General features: G+C 37.9%; 2 protein-coding genes across 4 annotated transcripts in view; both read left to right on the plus strand.

The window, feature by feature from the left end:
- Positions 1 to 1,599: 1,599 nt before the first annotated feature.
- LOC139139799 (uncharacterized) lies at positions 1,600 to 11,972 on the plus strand. The gene is made up of 6 exons (XM_070708720.1): positions 1,600 to 2,096; positions 3,306 to 3,363; positions 5,051 to 5,191; positions 9,098 to 9,240; positions 10,669 to 10,747; positions 11,458 to 11,972. The coding sequence occupies exons 1-6, from the start codon at positions 1,692 to 1,694 to the stop codon at positions 11,685 to 11,687; spliced, it is 1,056 nt and encodes a 351-aa protein (XP_070564821.1). The 5' UTR covers positions 1,600 to 1,691; the 3' UTR covers positions 11,688 to 11,972.
- A 2,594-nt stretch (positions 11,973 to 14,566) lies between these two features.
- Positions 14,567 to 17,326, plus strand: part of LOC139139802 (transient receptor potential cation channel subfamily M member-like 2) — a 31,509-nt gene continuing 28,749 nt past the window's right edge. The window contains exon 1 of one of the 3 annotated variants that reach the window (XM_070708732.1): positions 14,567 to 14,720. The gene's annotated coding sequence lies outside the window, so the exon portion shown is untranslated. The remainder of the gene's footprint in view (positions 14,721 to 17,326) is intronic. The other 2 variants (XM_070708735.1, XM_070708734.1) reach the window with 2 other exon arrangements.

A 17,326-nucleotide genomic window follows, 5' to 3' on the forward strand; every position in this document is an offset into this window, starting at 1 on the left:
TCAATAGGCCTCACCGTAAGAAACATTATTGAAACCCTTAGTAGGTGTTATCGCTGGAACGATGATGAATATTCATTGGTACCGATATTTATCAAGACTTCATCATCAACACGTAGTACAAGGCCCAACAAAAGTATTAAAGGAGAGCAATATCAACAGCTCTTGGCAATAATAGGCTGCGTTCACAAAAATGGTGATTGAGACTGAAAGAATCGCGTGTACAGTGACAGTGACACTGCATGTAGGCAGTAGCAGGGCAGTGGCTTTATTAACTTTGATAATTTTGACAATATTTTGGTTCAGTTTATATAACTGCGTTCTTGTCCTATTCCCTACAGCATATTGAGCTCTCCAGAATTCAACACAGTCTTTATACGTTTACTGTGCATTTATATCAGTCACAAATGACTTTCAGTCTGGACTCTAATTCAGTTATCATCAATATTTAGATATACAGGCTTTGTTGACAGACTGAATATTTTGTGTTTCAGCACGCTGTAGAGAGACAGCAAGTAACTGTACCTGATACATTGCATAGAAATATAAAAAAAATATCAACAGTTGCAGCTTCTGCCCCGTTACAACAAGCCAAACTTGTTGTTTTTATGAAAATTTAATTGCATTCATAAATTTTTTAGATTTTTTTTCGTGATAAAATGCATACAATGCGACAAAATAGTTATAGATTTTGTTAAATTATTTCTAACATCAGAACCATTGGATAACATCAAAATGCTTGGAACTAAATTATTTTCAGGTCCCACCCCCTGTAGGCAGAGCACTCTGCTATCCCCAGAATTTTCGAATCCCCCACCATTTTTTATGAACGCAGCCTTATCGATGATGCTGTAGAGTGGTCGGGGTTATCAACAAACTTGACGAATCAGGAATTAACAAGACTGTAGAGCCACACTACAAAGGGAAGAGGTTCCTGACTCCTAAAACAATAGAAATAGAACAAGTCTATTTAAATGAATTTAGTTTGTCCATTTCGCCTTTTAAAAAACATTTTAGCAGTAGTGTCACTCTAGGGAGAATACATAATCAACTCAATCAATTGCTTGATGTTGCACCAAGGGCGACGAGACGATGTCAAATTTACCAAACGTTTCTGTGAAATACAGTGTTTCACTGCTCTTGAAAAACGTTTTCTCAAGCCTTCACATTTCATAATAAATTGGATATTCAACATCGCTACGTCATCGATATCTACATTTCTATGACAAAGAGAAAATTCTTGACATCATAAGATTACATGCTTTGAACGAACCAATACCATGATGTATAAGTTAATTGCCTTTTTGGATGACAAATGTATGAAATGTTTTGTAAAAATATCAGTGATTTATATCACATATTTCAAGCTTCAGAGGTGGCTTTCATTAGCATAAAGCTAATATTACTCTTTTTAAACATATAGCGCTGTATTTTTGTGGTCTAATAAATTAATATCATTTTACGTGTAATTTTACACATTATGAAAATTGAAAAAGTAGAAAGGGAAAATCCAATTCCTGTGTTGTGTTCTATAGTGAGATTCACCGCACACATCACTGTTAGAAGCCTGCCGACCTATCTTTGTGAATAATTAACAAACAGGTCAAAGTTTCCTAACAAATACGGTGTATGTAGAGCGCCGCGTGCTACTGAAAGACTGTTTGTCTCTCACAGTCAAGCCAGCGTACACGAAAATGGGAGCAGCCTCCTCCCCAGTCACCATGGTTTCTGTAACGCAAAGATTCAGAGACGTATCTTCATCAACCATAATTGTGATTCTTTCAATACAGACGTTAGTTGTTTTGATAATTTACCCTTACATTTTTAGCATGATCGTGTGGAAGTTTCAGCAAGATGTCGCCGATTTAGACGCAGCCATACAGGACATGAATGGCGTAGTTACTCATGGACTGAATCGCATAGAAACACAAAGAAGAAGCAATGTGGGCGCCATTAATGACGTTGGATTGAAGTGGTACGAAGAGGATGGTGTACATCGTGACAGAATTTATCAAAACAGCGTTAAGCGTGGCAGTGATGCAAATATCGCCTCGAAAGAGCTGTGTGGTTCGGAGCAGCAACTAAAACAACTGAGAATGGTAAATTATTTATTAACACCTGAGCTAATCATCACTTCAGTTTTTCAATTTTACCTACGACCTAATTATATAACACATGGACGGGACGGTAAGCAGGGTTTTGTCATTCCAGAGGGAAAATAGAGTCACACTATTGCACTGTCCTCCAGAGGGAAAATAGAGTCACACTATTGCAGTAACTGTTGTCCTCAAATGATCCGAAAACACAAATCTTGCATCTAATGTGAAATTCTGAGTGACGAATCACGGCGACAACACTTCCAGTGTTCGAAATTGTACTTCGTGTGTACTTAGACTTAGTTCGTGTCTGGTTTGAGCAGCAAAGCGTCCATATAAGTTTAGCTAATATGCTATTTCATGTTTTGCATGCTTTTTATATATGTTGATAGACTTTGTCAGGTCAAGTGATAAGGCTACCAGCTGAAGTCTGCATTAAGGTGAATTACCTTCATATTAAATGTTCGATACTCTTTCAGACGTATCCAAAGAATATGAGCATTTTTTCCAAACAGTTACTTAATTTGGTACAGCATTTGGTACAAGAAAGCCCTATTGACTGGACAGTTTTAAGGACAACAAAGTATTAAGGATTTTTCCATAGGTAGCATAATGATTGACTCTATGAAATTTCAAATCTCAATGTGTAGCAATGGTCACGGTGTCGGTTGCTACACAATCTGTTTGTTGCTACCAGAGGTGCCCTAACTGATTTATACTTCAAATGCCGTGGCAAAGTGAAATAAAGTGATTTGATAAGATTAAGAATCTGCAATACACATAGGTATTGGTGCCTGGCTTTTCATTAGAAATGCTGGAATTACGTTTGCTTGCATGTGAGCTCTGGTTTCCGGTTACAAAAGGGACCGACTCATGAAGTTATAGTCTCATAAACAAATCCCGCACAGTGTTGTTTCACTTCCCCTTTGTGAGTGGCTTCCTGTTTTTACAAGCTGCTTTGACACAGATACAAAGATTTTTCCTCAAAGATGAATAGTTCTGACCCCACGTCTTTCAATCGTACAACTAAGTTTTCTTAATTTTAACCTGCGCCGGCTCAAGCACGCACAGAGGTACACTTTTCTTTACAAATAAAATTTGTAAATGTGACGTGCGGTGGTTACTCATAGAATCTTGAGGTACAGTAATGGCACTGTAATTGAGGAAGTCACTCTTTCAATATAATCTCATAATTTTAATGTATTTCTTCAGGAGATCCTAAAAATAATTTACGAAGAAAGACGTCGCAGAAACATGCAAAACAATCAAGGTCAGCAACTTATTCTTTCATTTTAAATTTTACTGTTTGTCTGATATCAAAAAAGAAAACAATGCCTTAGCGGTATATATATATATATATATATTGATGGTCCATGGGATTTTCGTATTATTCAACAAAACAGCAACCGAAACAGCTAATAAGCTTACCAGATGACAGTCACTGTACGTTGTAAAATTTACGGTTTACATTATGTGTACCACTTTTTATCCATAAAACTTAAGTTTACATTAAGTTGAATTCACTTTAGATTTTCAAAGTATTTTTAACGCTAACTCCACTACTAAGCAAAATAAATGACTACGCTGTTTCCTGATAAAAACACACACTTAGCATAACCAAGTAACTCAAGATTCTATTTATAGAAGTAACACAGAAGAAGAATTTAAATTACTCCGCGAAGGGGAAGCAGATTTGGTTACTAAATATATCTCCACAGGTTGCGTTCGCGAGATATATTTAGATATATTTACACTATGTCAAATTACGACCTTTTGCAACCCGAATTCCTTTCGAATAACCTCACAACACCTGAGGCGGGACAAATACAGCCAATACTACTCAAAACTCATTCGTAAGGTTTTTTGAAATTTCCATACTTAGAGACAGCCATTTCCAGGAAAAAGCTCACAGCGTTAGGGAAAAGATCTGAATGGAACATAGTAGACCAAAAAACCCGTTTGTAAATGAAATAGCTCAGAGGTCGCTAATCAATAAAACACGGTTCCTCAATGAATGCAATATGCCTATCTGGTTCAAACACTTTGCGTTTCGTATATCTGACAACTATGTCAGCGATGAAATATAAGTGATGTTATGCAAAGTAGTGTGTTGTCAGTTATTAACTACGTACCAGATAATTTTACTAGGTCAATAGGTGACATTACGCACAGACTGACTGATATACAGCATACTAATTTTATCATTTTATTTATTTTATTTAATCTCGAACCAACAGGTTGCCCCAATAACAGGTTCGTTTGAAAATAAAAATATAATACAAAAACGAAAAATATATAACAGTTATAACGTAAACAAACTGACAGGAGAATTCACATTAAAAAAACCAGCAACACAGCGAAAAATACACAAAAATACATCCAGATAAAAGTAATTATTCATATATAAATCTCGATCGTGACGTCAACATAACGCTCAAGCATTCTATTGTCGCTAAAGCATCCCGTGATTATGATTTAAAATTCTTATTTTGATCAAAACCACGGTACAGGTGTGAATGTCGTTCGACACACATAAAAACATGTAAAATACATTGAAATTATATAAAAATAAATCTTTAGTAATTGGTCATTCTAAAGATGCAAATAGATCTACAGGTCGAAAGGTAATGGTATACAAATTGGTTAAAAATAACTGATGGCGCAAATACTGGTTTATTTTTATAGATCATTTACTTCCACAGTAAGATTAATATCACTTTTGCTTTTCATCAAATTAAAGTTTCTTTAACACTTTTTTCGAAGAAAGGCTGAAACATAATCTCGTGAACACTTCAAAATATCGAAATTAACCGGCATGAAAAACTAGACTGCTAGAGATATTACCTCCAGAGTCAACTACGACCTTAATTAAACCAATCTCAAATTTACATCATCACATACAAACGGAAAACAATGCCGTCCTCCTATTAAATGTACGCTGTCTTTACCCATCACAGGTGTAACTCTTGGCGCATTAGAGAGACTCATCGTCAAAACGATAGCTGGAAACCATTCACATAGCGGACTCACAAAGCTGCCCTGGAGGGGTCTTCCTGTTGCTGTTCATCTGACCAGCAGACCTGAAGGTTTCTTTGCAAGTAAGAGTTCTTCATGTTTTCACTTTCGTTGCCAGGAGATTCGATCCCTATCTTTTTCCACTGTGGTATACATAATTAGGGTATACGTAAATTTATGCGTTGTTGTTGTTTTCTTCATTTTAGTGTTCGCTCTTTTCCCCGAGTAAGATACTTGTAAGATATTTGTTATGAAAAAATTCCCATTTGACGACAACGAGCAGTGTAATGTAGATTGTATAATTAACTTGAAGCTTGCGAATACGCTATTGCTGTCGGACACCAACTAAACTTGACCTACATTTACAGTATTTACAGTTTTGCTTCACTGTTTCTCCTCTCTTACTAGTGAGTAGCTCACAGACAGTAATGACTTAACTCAGTCTATTTATCGATCAATCAATCAATCAATCAATCAAGCCATTGATTCATCTTTATTTATCTTTACATCTGTGTCTTTAGGTCTGTATACATAAATATCCACTCTTGCATTGACTGCCTGTCGCCATGCATAATATTAATAATATTATTTTAATTCTAGCATACTGACTATACTCAATATTTCTGCAATTATATATATTTTCATTTCACCTAAGGGATACGACATACTCATTAACACGTCTTCTGCTATAGTTTCTGAAACCCTTGGCAATGTGTTCTGACAAAGACACAAGGGCAATCGACTTCCATGTGTACTGTTTTTATGCCTATAGGCTCAATGTGTTCCTCACGTGAACTGACGGGGAATTTACCTGTGTTGTTTGCGTATTATGGACTGATGCATGCGACAAGCATTTCAACTTCCACATTCACGAAGACATCACGCCATTAAGGTCAAAAGGTCATACATGCAAAGTGAAAGGGAGACCAGGTGCAGCTTTTATGTGATTTACGTGGCTGTATCGACAGTCATAACCGTCTAACTTGATAGGGTAGATGAAATTGAGACCATAGCAACGGTTCAATCTGTTGAATTATGACAGTTGTTTTTGAGATATGTGAAGATTTATCCATTCCATAACTTTGTTTATTAGAGACAAAATATCACAGTAATAGAAGTATGTATGATTACAGTGACATAGTTAACCATTGATACGAATTCAATCACTTTACAGTTTATTAAACTGCACTTTGTCTAAGGGAGCGTTCAGTTTTTACGGCCTGGAGGGCCGGCAAAATCTTGTCGCCGGTGTTCAAAACAATATAGACCCCTGCATTTTTTGTGAAAAAAGGTGACCCCCCCTTTTGTCCGACGAAAAAAACTTGATGACCCCCCCCCTGAAAAATAACCAAAACCATATGTCAAATTTACTCGCATGGTTTGGATTTGAACTCCGGTACGCGGCGCACTTTATTCATGTAGCAGAGATGCCAGTGCACAAACTTCTCAGCCACATCCATTGAAACTTCTGATAATTACGACGTCTGCAAGGCAATTTTTAACTTCATTTCCATAGACAACTCGTGTCCATGGACATTGTATAAAGTAAACTTTATTGGAGTGGTTCGCCAAAGGCAGCCCTCCGGTTAAGAGGGTCATGGGCCATTACGTAAAGTCAACTTTATTCTAGTGGGCCACCAAAGGTGGCCCGCCGGTAAAGAGGGTCGATCATGGCTATTGCATAAAGTAGACTTTACTGGACAGGGCCGCTGAAGGTGCGCGGCCATTACCATTATTCAGTGCGTGATCCCAGGGGTCCCTAAAAATGTTTCTAATACAAGCCGCGGCTTCAATTGGGAATTTTACAGTAAGGTTGCCATGGGGTATTACATAAAGTCCATTTATTGTAGTGGGCCGCCGGAGGCGGCCCGCCGGTAAAGAGGGTCGGATCATGGCCATGGCATAAAGTGAACTTTATTGTTGGTATTATGTTTTTGAAAATGTGGTGACCCCCCTTTCCTACCAGTGAAAAAGCGATGACCCCCCCCCTTTGCGGATTCCAAAATTACGATGAACCCCCCCCCCTGGATTTTGCCGGGGGCCCCCCGGCCGTAAAAACTGAACGGTCCCTAAATCCACCCATCTGGTAGGATCGGCCGAAGCGCATGGTGTGGAGGGAATATAGCTGAAGCCAGAATCAGTAAAGCTTATGCCTGAATACATGGACTTACGTGCCTGGAAGCATGTGACAATATGCCTGACGCCAGGAGGGCAAATTATCTCCTGCTGCGAGGGCACATAAACCCATGTATTCAGGCAATAATATTTTTATTACATGCCTCTTCACAGTTAACGCTATATAACATTTAGTTACATGCAAGGTATTCTCAAACAATTTTACCATTATCGACCAGCATCAAACAGAGTCAAAATAGCAGTGCACGCTTGGGTATTTTACATCTAACGTTAACCGTCTACTTTGACGTCGAAAACGTCGAAGGGATTCATCGGACCGAGAAACTATGGAAATCGGTCAGTACATCGTTCACACGGCCCGCTAACTCCCCGGATGTTCCTATTCAAATCAATGCACTGATTTGCACTCACATCAAGGCATGTAATAAAGTTTACATGATTCTTGGCAAGGAGACCCGGGGCCGGATGACTTGAGAATAATAAAGAAAAACTGAAAATCTAAAGTATTTGATTGATTGTGAAAACTATGAAACTTGTTGTCTGCATAACACCTTCAAACTCTGGCTATTTTCACACGAGAGTTTGATATGCAACGTTGTCAAACTCATTTAATCTCAAACATCACTTTTCTTTGCCCGATGATCAGCTGACGCTGGGAGGTCTTATGAGTATCCACTACCAAGTATCCTTACTTGCTGATTTCGGGCATTGTGCATTCGAGGCACGATGACCGCACCTGCCGTGCGATTATATGTCACAATCAGTGTGAGAAATAGTTAGCCATATTGTTAGTCACCATGACGACACTTATACTTTACCCAGTTCAATTTGTTGAGAGAGCTTTCGAATCTTGACGTCACAGAGCAGTTGGCAGCTGGCATAGTTAGAGGAGGCTGATAGGACCATAGGGGCAGGTAGTTAGAACGGCGTTTAATACCGCAACATTCACAGATTTGGTTAGAAAACGTCGAAGGGATTCACCGGACCGAGAAACTATGGAAACCTCTTTTTCACCATCAGTATTGAATGAGTGTTTTCAAGAGCAAGCACGGTTTACTTCTTAATAATCTGAAACAACTGTCACTGCAGTTACTTCTTACCGATAGTGACCGTCCCTCCCAGGTCTAATTGGCCATTCCCTTTATATTTAACGTTTTTCGATAGCTTAGCGTTTACTGGCTAGAAAGCGACTGCAATACAAGGTTAAAGCTGAAGGTCGACCGAGATGACTACATCGTAGCTAGATATGACGCATTTCCTTCTAATTACACGGTCATACTATAACCTGGTATCACATACCATGGGTTACATTTCATGTTATACATTTCCCAGCACGACACCAATTGACGTCGTCGGATCATTAAAACATTTGCAATAGTTTCACACAACACGGGAGGAGAATTTGTACTCTACATCAATAAAACAGAATATGTCAAATGAATATCTATAAAACTTAAGATCTTCTACTTTTTATCAACACGTCAAAAAGCCGTTTCAGCGTACAAAATATTGTGAAACTAACGGTGATTCTGCGCATTTTTCTTTCTCTTCAGTTATTTCATTTATATCTGAATGCAAGATATGTATTATCTGTCATGTAAACATATCGCCTTGTTGCCAATTACGCTCGCAAAGTGCAAATGAGCAATTTCTGGCAACTTTGGCCGAGGTAAGGCAATACGCTATACGACATGCCCCGTGTACTTTTACTTCATTTGCGAACAAGCTTGTAAGTTTCCTCTGAATACATAAAGGCAACAAGCGCGATTAAAAGACAAGCATTTATATAAATGATGTTGTTTATAACTTTTGAAAATAACTCCTTTGTTGGTATCTATTCATTCTTTCTCTAGACATGGAAATCCGGAATGAAACAGGTAAGTTTAAAGTGGGACCATGGGAATCGCTATACGGGCAATCCTTCAGCCTTCATGTTGGAATCGACGACTTCGATATAATCATTCCAAAATCCGGATTATACTATATCTACTCACAGGTGAGCAAAGTTTACTTTTGTTCAGATATTGACCGCGACAAAATAAAGTGATTTCGGAAGCCTAAACAAACAGTCAATAATCGAATTTCATATGATATAATTCAACAGTGGGAGTTTAGCTCAACAGAGAAAAACACCGTGATTTCAAATTCCATCGTACGGCGTCATATTTTATATTGTATGCATTGTATGCTTCCATACACAGGCGCAACGTTATCACTGTGGCCAGAGACTGACTGTGACCTGGTACAACAATTGTCATCTCTGTGTCAACTCTGTTAAAACGTAGCAAATATTATACTGCTATTCTCAAATTGACGTCATACACTTCTGACACTCTGTGTCAACTCTGTTAAAAACGTAGCAAATATTACTGCTACTCTCAAATTGACACGTCATACACTTCTGACACTCTGTATCAACTCTGTTAAAAACGTAGCAAATATACTGCTACTCTCAAATTGACACGTCATACACTTCATTGATCATCAAAAAATAATAAGATAAGGACAATTCATACAAGTGAATTCTTTGAGATCTAAACCTTCACGATTAGAGGACTTTCTCCTAACCCAGGCTTTGCTTTATATCGATTCTTTTTACTTTATCCCTATATTCAATGCTACTTGTCTTACTATGTATTTGCCAAACATTTCAAATGCTCATGGCCTGTTCTACAGAATTTTCTTCATGTGTGAGGTGCTTGATCAAGTCATTGAGATCTGATATCCGAGTCAGCTATATGAGCATGGTCCTTCCATGTAAATAGTCATAGCCTTCACACGATTTTCTGAAAGCGTTATATTCTTTTCATAGTTCATTTAAAGGTTCATCTTAATGTTGGTTAATAAATTTATTGCAAATCACTGTCAAGGGATAGGAACCGAAAGCAGCGTTGAGTGTCACTCGAGGCAGCTCTGTGGCTCATCTATTCGTTCCCATGGGGGTTTCAACCCACGCAGCAGTTGGAGAAATGAAATTGTATCCCATAAAGATCAGTAACTCTTGTTAAAAATCATATAAAAGCTAAAGGTCGCAGTCTGTGTGTCGACAGATACTCAAAACTGATAATTAAATTTTCAATAACTCATCCCTTATTGAATCCCGCCGACATTTGATCTTTACCGAAGTAGTAAATCTTTTGTACTTTCTCGATGTCATGAGTCACTCAGAAAGATTGATACACGGATATACTTGCGTCTCTGAATCTTAATTTACTTAGTCTCATTGCTTGAAATTCCCCGTAGAAAATAAAATAAATCACAGGCGACCTTTTATAATCGCACAGATGTCACATTCTGTATTGCCGTCTACATCTAATTTTTTTGTCATTGTTATGAAATAACAACTAGCCGTAAGCAGTTTGCTGGAACACATACAGCAATAGCAAATTTCATGACATATTTATTCTTTAATTGATAAATATAGGCTTTCTTCCGAGATGAACGAGGTGACGTTGAGAAAGGGGATTTTCACATCACTGAATATTTGCACTACACGGTACTTGGTAAGGCTTGAAGTTCTGTCATATTAGTAATTCGTGTTCTAGAGAAAAGTTGCCAACCAAAATTTATGGTTAGAAAACACGATTATTTTGTTTCAATGGATTATTGGGCATTGTGACTGAGCAACGTGCTCCGAATAGGCAATTATGCTTCTCCACTTTAAAGATAATCACCTAACACAGAGGTATAGTGATTTGATGTTTTGTATTTGATATTACGCAAGCACCGTTAACGCCTCTGACTCTGACGCGAGGTAATTTTATAGCATGAGGAAACGTCTTCATGGTAGAGAATCACTAAAAATATTTGTAACATATGTATGTATGATTTTATGAAGTTATTATATTGTAGAAAGGCTAAACATCAATTACAACAAGTTGGTATAAACTCTATCATATTGTAGATAGTTGATATAATCTGTGTTCATATTATATTGACCATATAAAAGTGTCAGCCGTCGGATAAAGCACATGAAATACATCATGTAAGATTTTGATAAAATAGTCTTAATTTTACTGTAATAATAATAATGATGATGATGACGATGATTATCGGTTTTCTCGAGCAATTTGTTTTAAATCAAACAACAAATTGGAAATGATACCACAATCATGTAAGAGACAACGATTAACTCTATGGCATCGCTGTAACTCAAACGTTTAACATATCCAAGCTAACCTAATCATATATATGATATTTTTTTCTTCAAAAGAAAATATGGCATATACTGCAGAACCTATCAATTTAATGAAGAGTGGACGTACCAAAGCAGGAAGGGACAACTCCGAGTATTATTACAGCAGTTTTCACGCTGGCGTGTTTAGACTCAGAGAAGGAGACAGGATTTATATGAAAGTATATCTTGTCAGTGACGAGGTTAAGTTAGACTGCCGCCAAGATGCAACGTATATGGGACTGTATCTGGTCAGTGATGATGGGTAGTAATTAGCAAATATATACATTGATTATATTCTGTCACAATGTTATACTGTGGAACCTCTAGATAAGCTTTCATGATTTTTTAGTCTTTTGAATAATATTTGTTGACTTTTTTGTCGTAGTTTGCTTCGTTTGCATCATCGTTTAGGCCTTTTGCTAATTACGTATTCGAGATGATGAAATGAAACTTAACAACGGTGTCAATCAAACATTGCCATACACACACTGCCTAACTTTACTGCCAGCTATATGTATGTAAAAGTATAATAAAGGTGTTTTTATCTTGTTCATACTCTTGACTTTGTTTTTATTCTTCCGAATTAAAGTATTTTACATCGCATACTTCGTCAATACAACGTTGACCAAATGCTGATTTGATTCTATAACCACGAACCCTGGGCAAATGTAGCTTTCTGGACAACCAAGAGTGGTGAAAATGACAAATTGACAACACACTTTGTCGATGCAGTTGTAAGACTATAAATGTATAATCTCCATAATTGTGACACCAACTATAACTGTATTAAAGTCGCACTCACACTTGGTAACATTTTTAAAGCATATTTTTTTAATGCCAACGGTCGATATTTGACGAGGCGACTGCGCGCGGATCGCGAGATATCGATAAAAACATGTCTTCAAAAAAGTAAAAGTTTGAATTCCGGTGGCCCACCTAAATTCAGCTTCCGAACATCGAACGTTCGGCACTGGGGCCATTGTCAACTAAGCTATGGAGTACGAGTCTACACTGACGCTGCTGTACGCCACAGTACCACTGGCGTCGGTGATCGGTCATGGCCTGTGGGAGAAACCCGAGTCTTACTGACTAGGCGTACAAACGAAAACAATTTTGCTGATTCCACCAGAATTGGCAAAGGTGACATGCACAGTTACGTGCGGTTGATACATAGCGGCCGCCGCGTGATATGCATAGACGCATACCACGCGCGCATACCACGCGCGCGGCGTACTGTGTGGCAGACGACAAAATGTAGTCATCGGAGGCGGCTAATATTTGACATGTAAAAACTGATGTTTATGTGGTATTGGTTAAAAATATAATACAACCGATTTAGAATAATGAAAACGACAAAAACTAAGGAGAATTTTTTAAAAACTTACCTGAGGTAAAGGCATAATGCTGTATATAAAGTCTTTGCAGTGGGAAGTAAATTAATTGCGTCGTTCGAACTTATTGTAGACTTCCTAGAATATCGTCAATCAGCACAACAACAAACCTTCGGGGGATTTCGAGTCAAAATTAGAACGATCGTAAAACTTCGGGATGTGAAAAATACGCTCGGGAAATGACATGTTTTTATCGATATCTCGCGATCCGCGCGCAGTCGCCAAGTCAAATATCGACCGTTGGCATTAAAAAAATGTGTTTTCAAAATGTTACAAAGTGGGAGTGCCTCTTTAATTGCATCCATACAAGTCATGTGGTCCATAATGTTACAAAACCAACATTGATGTAATAAAACACTACCATGATTGTCATGTGGTCCATAATGTTACAAAAACCAACCATTGATGTAATAAACACCAACCATGATTGTAAAAAACACAGCAATCATAAATATAATGATAAAAAATAAATATAAATGTAATACTCTTCTACCAAATTGTAATAAATCCATAATATCATTGCCATTTAAGCTTTCCAGTTCGTTATGACATCGGCAAACATCGTACACGTGCGCTGGAGATGAACATTGCTCATATGCGAAGTATTCTTTGCTTTTTCAATAAAAGTTATTAAAATTAGGAAAGTAGGTGAAACATAGCTTTAACATGTCTTTTACTTATGGTTTTTGTGTTTCCATACTGTGCACTCTTTTTTCTCATTTGCAAACAAGCTTTACGCGTAACACTGTTTTCATTATGCAAAAACAAACAAAAACACAACAAGAAAAAAACAGACAATTTAATTTTTTCAGAGTATCAAATACATATAAGAATGCCATTAAAAATGATGAGAATTTATCTCTGTAATATTTGATGTTGTATGTAGTGCTGTTGCAGAATATTTTTTCCTTTAAAATATCTTATTTCAAAAAAAGACAGGACAATAAGAATTCGTATTCTTTCGATTAGTTCTGTCCACTCTTTTACCAATACTCTAGCTTATGCTCTCCTAAATTTTTTGCAAGAACAGAAGAATTGACAAAAGAAAAGGGAAGAGAAAGAAAAACAGTTGCGCATTAAGTTCAAAAAGAATTTCAATCAATCACTCTTCCCTTTACTTTTTATTTCACTGTATACTTCATGCGGGGCCCTAAAGAAGAACTTTACTTTAAATGAAACTTTTGTAAGTCTAGGTGCTGACCTTGCTCAATAGATGCTCTGTTTTCACGCCTTGGATCCTTTACAATTTAAAAGCTTTGTCTGCGCATAGTCCAATGCTACCTCTATGATTTACTGCTCTCATTTGGTAAGAACCATTCTAGTTGCGGGGAGGCTTTGCAAAACGTATTCGCTCACTAACACAAAACTTTTCACAGCGTTTTCCGGCTCTTGGAGCGATACATAGCATGCCAAATAAGAGCAACGCTACTCTTTTGGGTCTTAGTATCATCGTAATAGGACACACAAGAAATGCTGACACATTGCTCCTCTCGTGACGTAGTCTTCAACACTTCACTTTTGCCTGTAGACACGGATTATGAAGGGACGTGCCTTAGAGCAGCAATTGTGGACTTCCCGGTGATGGCGCGGACAACAATTTCTACCGGATAAGATGATATCTGCAGTGTTTACTATCCAGCCCCCTCTGCTCAATGGTCGCCCCTTTTTGTCTCCGGGTATGATACGCATGAGAAACTTACAACAGAAGGCCGTACAAAATAGCCTTTCTGTACGCTAGACCACAGACAAGGAGCCTTGGTCTGTGACATAGAGGTGCGTACCTCCATGGTCTGTGACTTGACTGAGAAACTGTACACATGAACAGAGAGTGTCTTGGGAAAGACTGTGGTCTTATTAAGGTTGTAATCCCGAAGTTACTCCCACTTCTTTACTCGACCAATAACGCGGGTAAGTTAATTTTTCCGTTTCAAATCTTAATTTTGGCAAACATCATTTCGCTTTCGCCTATTTATTTCTTGTTGTGTTAGTGATCAGGTATTTTACACTGCCCGCCTGTAAGCTGCAGACAAAGTTAATGTCACATACATGTAAATGAGAACAAGCAAGTGTTAGACAGGCCCACAGTCGACTGGCTATTCGGTAGCAGTTACTGACTTTGCAACAGCCTACCAAGTAGCGCGAGTCTGTTGAAGTTTATGCCTTCAATTTATTCTGTTTTGATATTTAGATGCCCACGGCCGTCCTTCGAACAAGTCCATCTTGACCCCTGAGATAATCGCTGCACAAACACCACCCGGCATTGTGATGCTAAATCTACCAGCAGTGTTTCTCCATGGACTGAAAGATCCGTCGCTCGAGGACGCTCTCTACGCGTAGGGAGTGTCCTGCAGCAACGGATCTTTCAGTTTGTTCGCCAGTGAAAATCAAGGCCGGCTCAATAACAGCCACCACGTACGAAAGAAGCTCGTACATACTACTCTTGGGCCAATTGCAGTGTGTATATTTTCAGTGCATACATACAACAAAATAGAAACATAAAGTAAGAGCTAATAGTGCATTGATTCTTGCAGGACGCACAAAATGCAATCCATCATTCTTTTGAATGGGAAGTAAGAGGAGAAGCTAGCAAGACATCAAATATCTGTTGTTTACACCAGCACTATCTGTGCTTCAACAGCAATATTATACAGCGAGCCTTTTCTTTCTCGACCAGTCTGTTTTCATACCAGTACTGAGAGTACAAATATTTTAAAAATAAGTTTTTAAAATATATATTGGGAATAGTAACGAAATTCTGCTCCACTCAGAATGGCTCTGGTCCTGTAGTCCAATATGGGCACACGCCAATGCACAGTAGCAGGTCAAAGGTCAGTGGTTATAAATTGATCATGTTTAGAACAAGATATTGATGAACGTAATAGTTAGTAACTTGCTATCGTTTCTGTTGGTTTTCTTCAGAGGTCCAGTTTGGTCGTCAGCAAAGTTGAATTTAATAATCCCTTCTTTACCAAGGCCTCACGTGAGGTGCATGTGCGCAAGGGTTCCACAATATTATTTTTCGGTCATAGGGTTTGCTGAAACAACACCTGCAAAACCAAACTTTTGGAATTAGAGGCTTCTTTTTGATTTCCCGAGGAATAGAGGAAGTTGGTATGGTAGCAATTGTTTTTCCTCTACTGTAACAGCAATTCGTTTCTGTTGTCAATCATGCATGGAATTATTTTCCTTATGCAGAAGCAATGCGAATCTATTTTCTCAGTTACACATTTTGTGTGAATAGATTTGATTTCCGAACCCAGTGTTAAAGTCATCATTGGATCTTGTCACATCGGGTGTACCTCAAAGGTCTATCTTGAAACCTCTATTTTTTGTACCTTATATCGAAAAGTTATCAGAATATCTCAACTACTCACTTCTCTCGTTGTATGCTGATTGCAAGTCATAAATGGTCGTGATTAATCTGACTGTATTGACATGGCATCATCTGAGTTGTAAATTGGCCAGGGAAATGGAAATTATCACTTGGTTTTAACAACTCTTTCTCGATCTTATTTTCAATAAAACGAACTGTTATCACTTTTCCCCTAAACATTTGTCAAGCGCGTAGCCATAAACAATTTTGACACGTGAACATCTGCAGAACTTAAATTAACCATATTGTTTCTATGGCTTTCAAATGTTATGGTTTGTCAAAAGAACTTTTTAAGAATTTGAAACTACCGAAGTGTCAGAAAATGTACATGTTCATCGGAGACATCTCAGATATTTAAGAATGGCTTCCTCACCGACTTGAAAGGTACTTGATTAGAAAAAATTAGGGGTCTGGAAGGAAGTATCATAAAAATCTTTGCTCTCGGTCATCAGCATCCTGTTTTGACGAGACGTATAACAACCTTAAATTCCATCTTCATAAACTGGAGAGCAGGTGTAATTTTAGGACACAGTTTTCTTGGACGAAGCTGCTGATCTTAATTGACTACAACTGTGAAAATGTCATGGTGAATGTTTTGAATCACGCTCTACACAAATACAAATGCCATCGTTTGTAGACTCCTTAATATATCGTCTTTACTAAACTTGAGCGTCCACGTGGACAAAACAACACACCCAAAACGTAACTCACTCAGTTCGATATTTGCAGTAAGAGATTGTATAACGAGTACAAATATTTCATGACTTTTTATGCCCATATTAGTAATGTACGTTGATATCTGTGGCAACCCTACGAATCCCATATAGTGACGCCCCAATTTGTAGATTTTCTAGTATTTCTATATACACGTAACGTTCAATTTCATTCAATATCTCTTCACGAACTGTTTCGGCAAAATCTGATAGGTTTGAGTTTTTGTTGGTTTGAAATCTTCCTGTAAGTCTTAAGTTTTGGAGACACTGTCAAACTGGAGAAGGTCAAACCTGTAAAATATTGCTCAACGTTACCGTCATATTCGCCTCTCAAAATGTCAGAGAAGTGCATCACGTCCATCCTTCACGAGATCTCGACCCAAATGAAAGTGAGACTTGTCCACGTGTATAGATATAGCCAGGTATGA

Source organism: Ptychodera flava, chromosome 9 (genome assembly GCF_041260155.1).
Source record: "Ptychodera flava strain L36383 chromosome 9, AS_Pfla_20210202, whole genome shotgun sequence".
NCBI lineage: Eukaryota > Metazoa > Hemichordata > Enteropneusta > Ptychoderidae > Ptychodera > Ptychodera flava.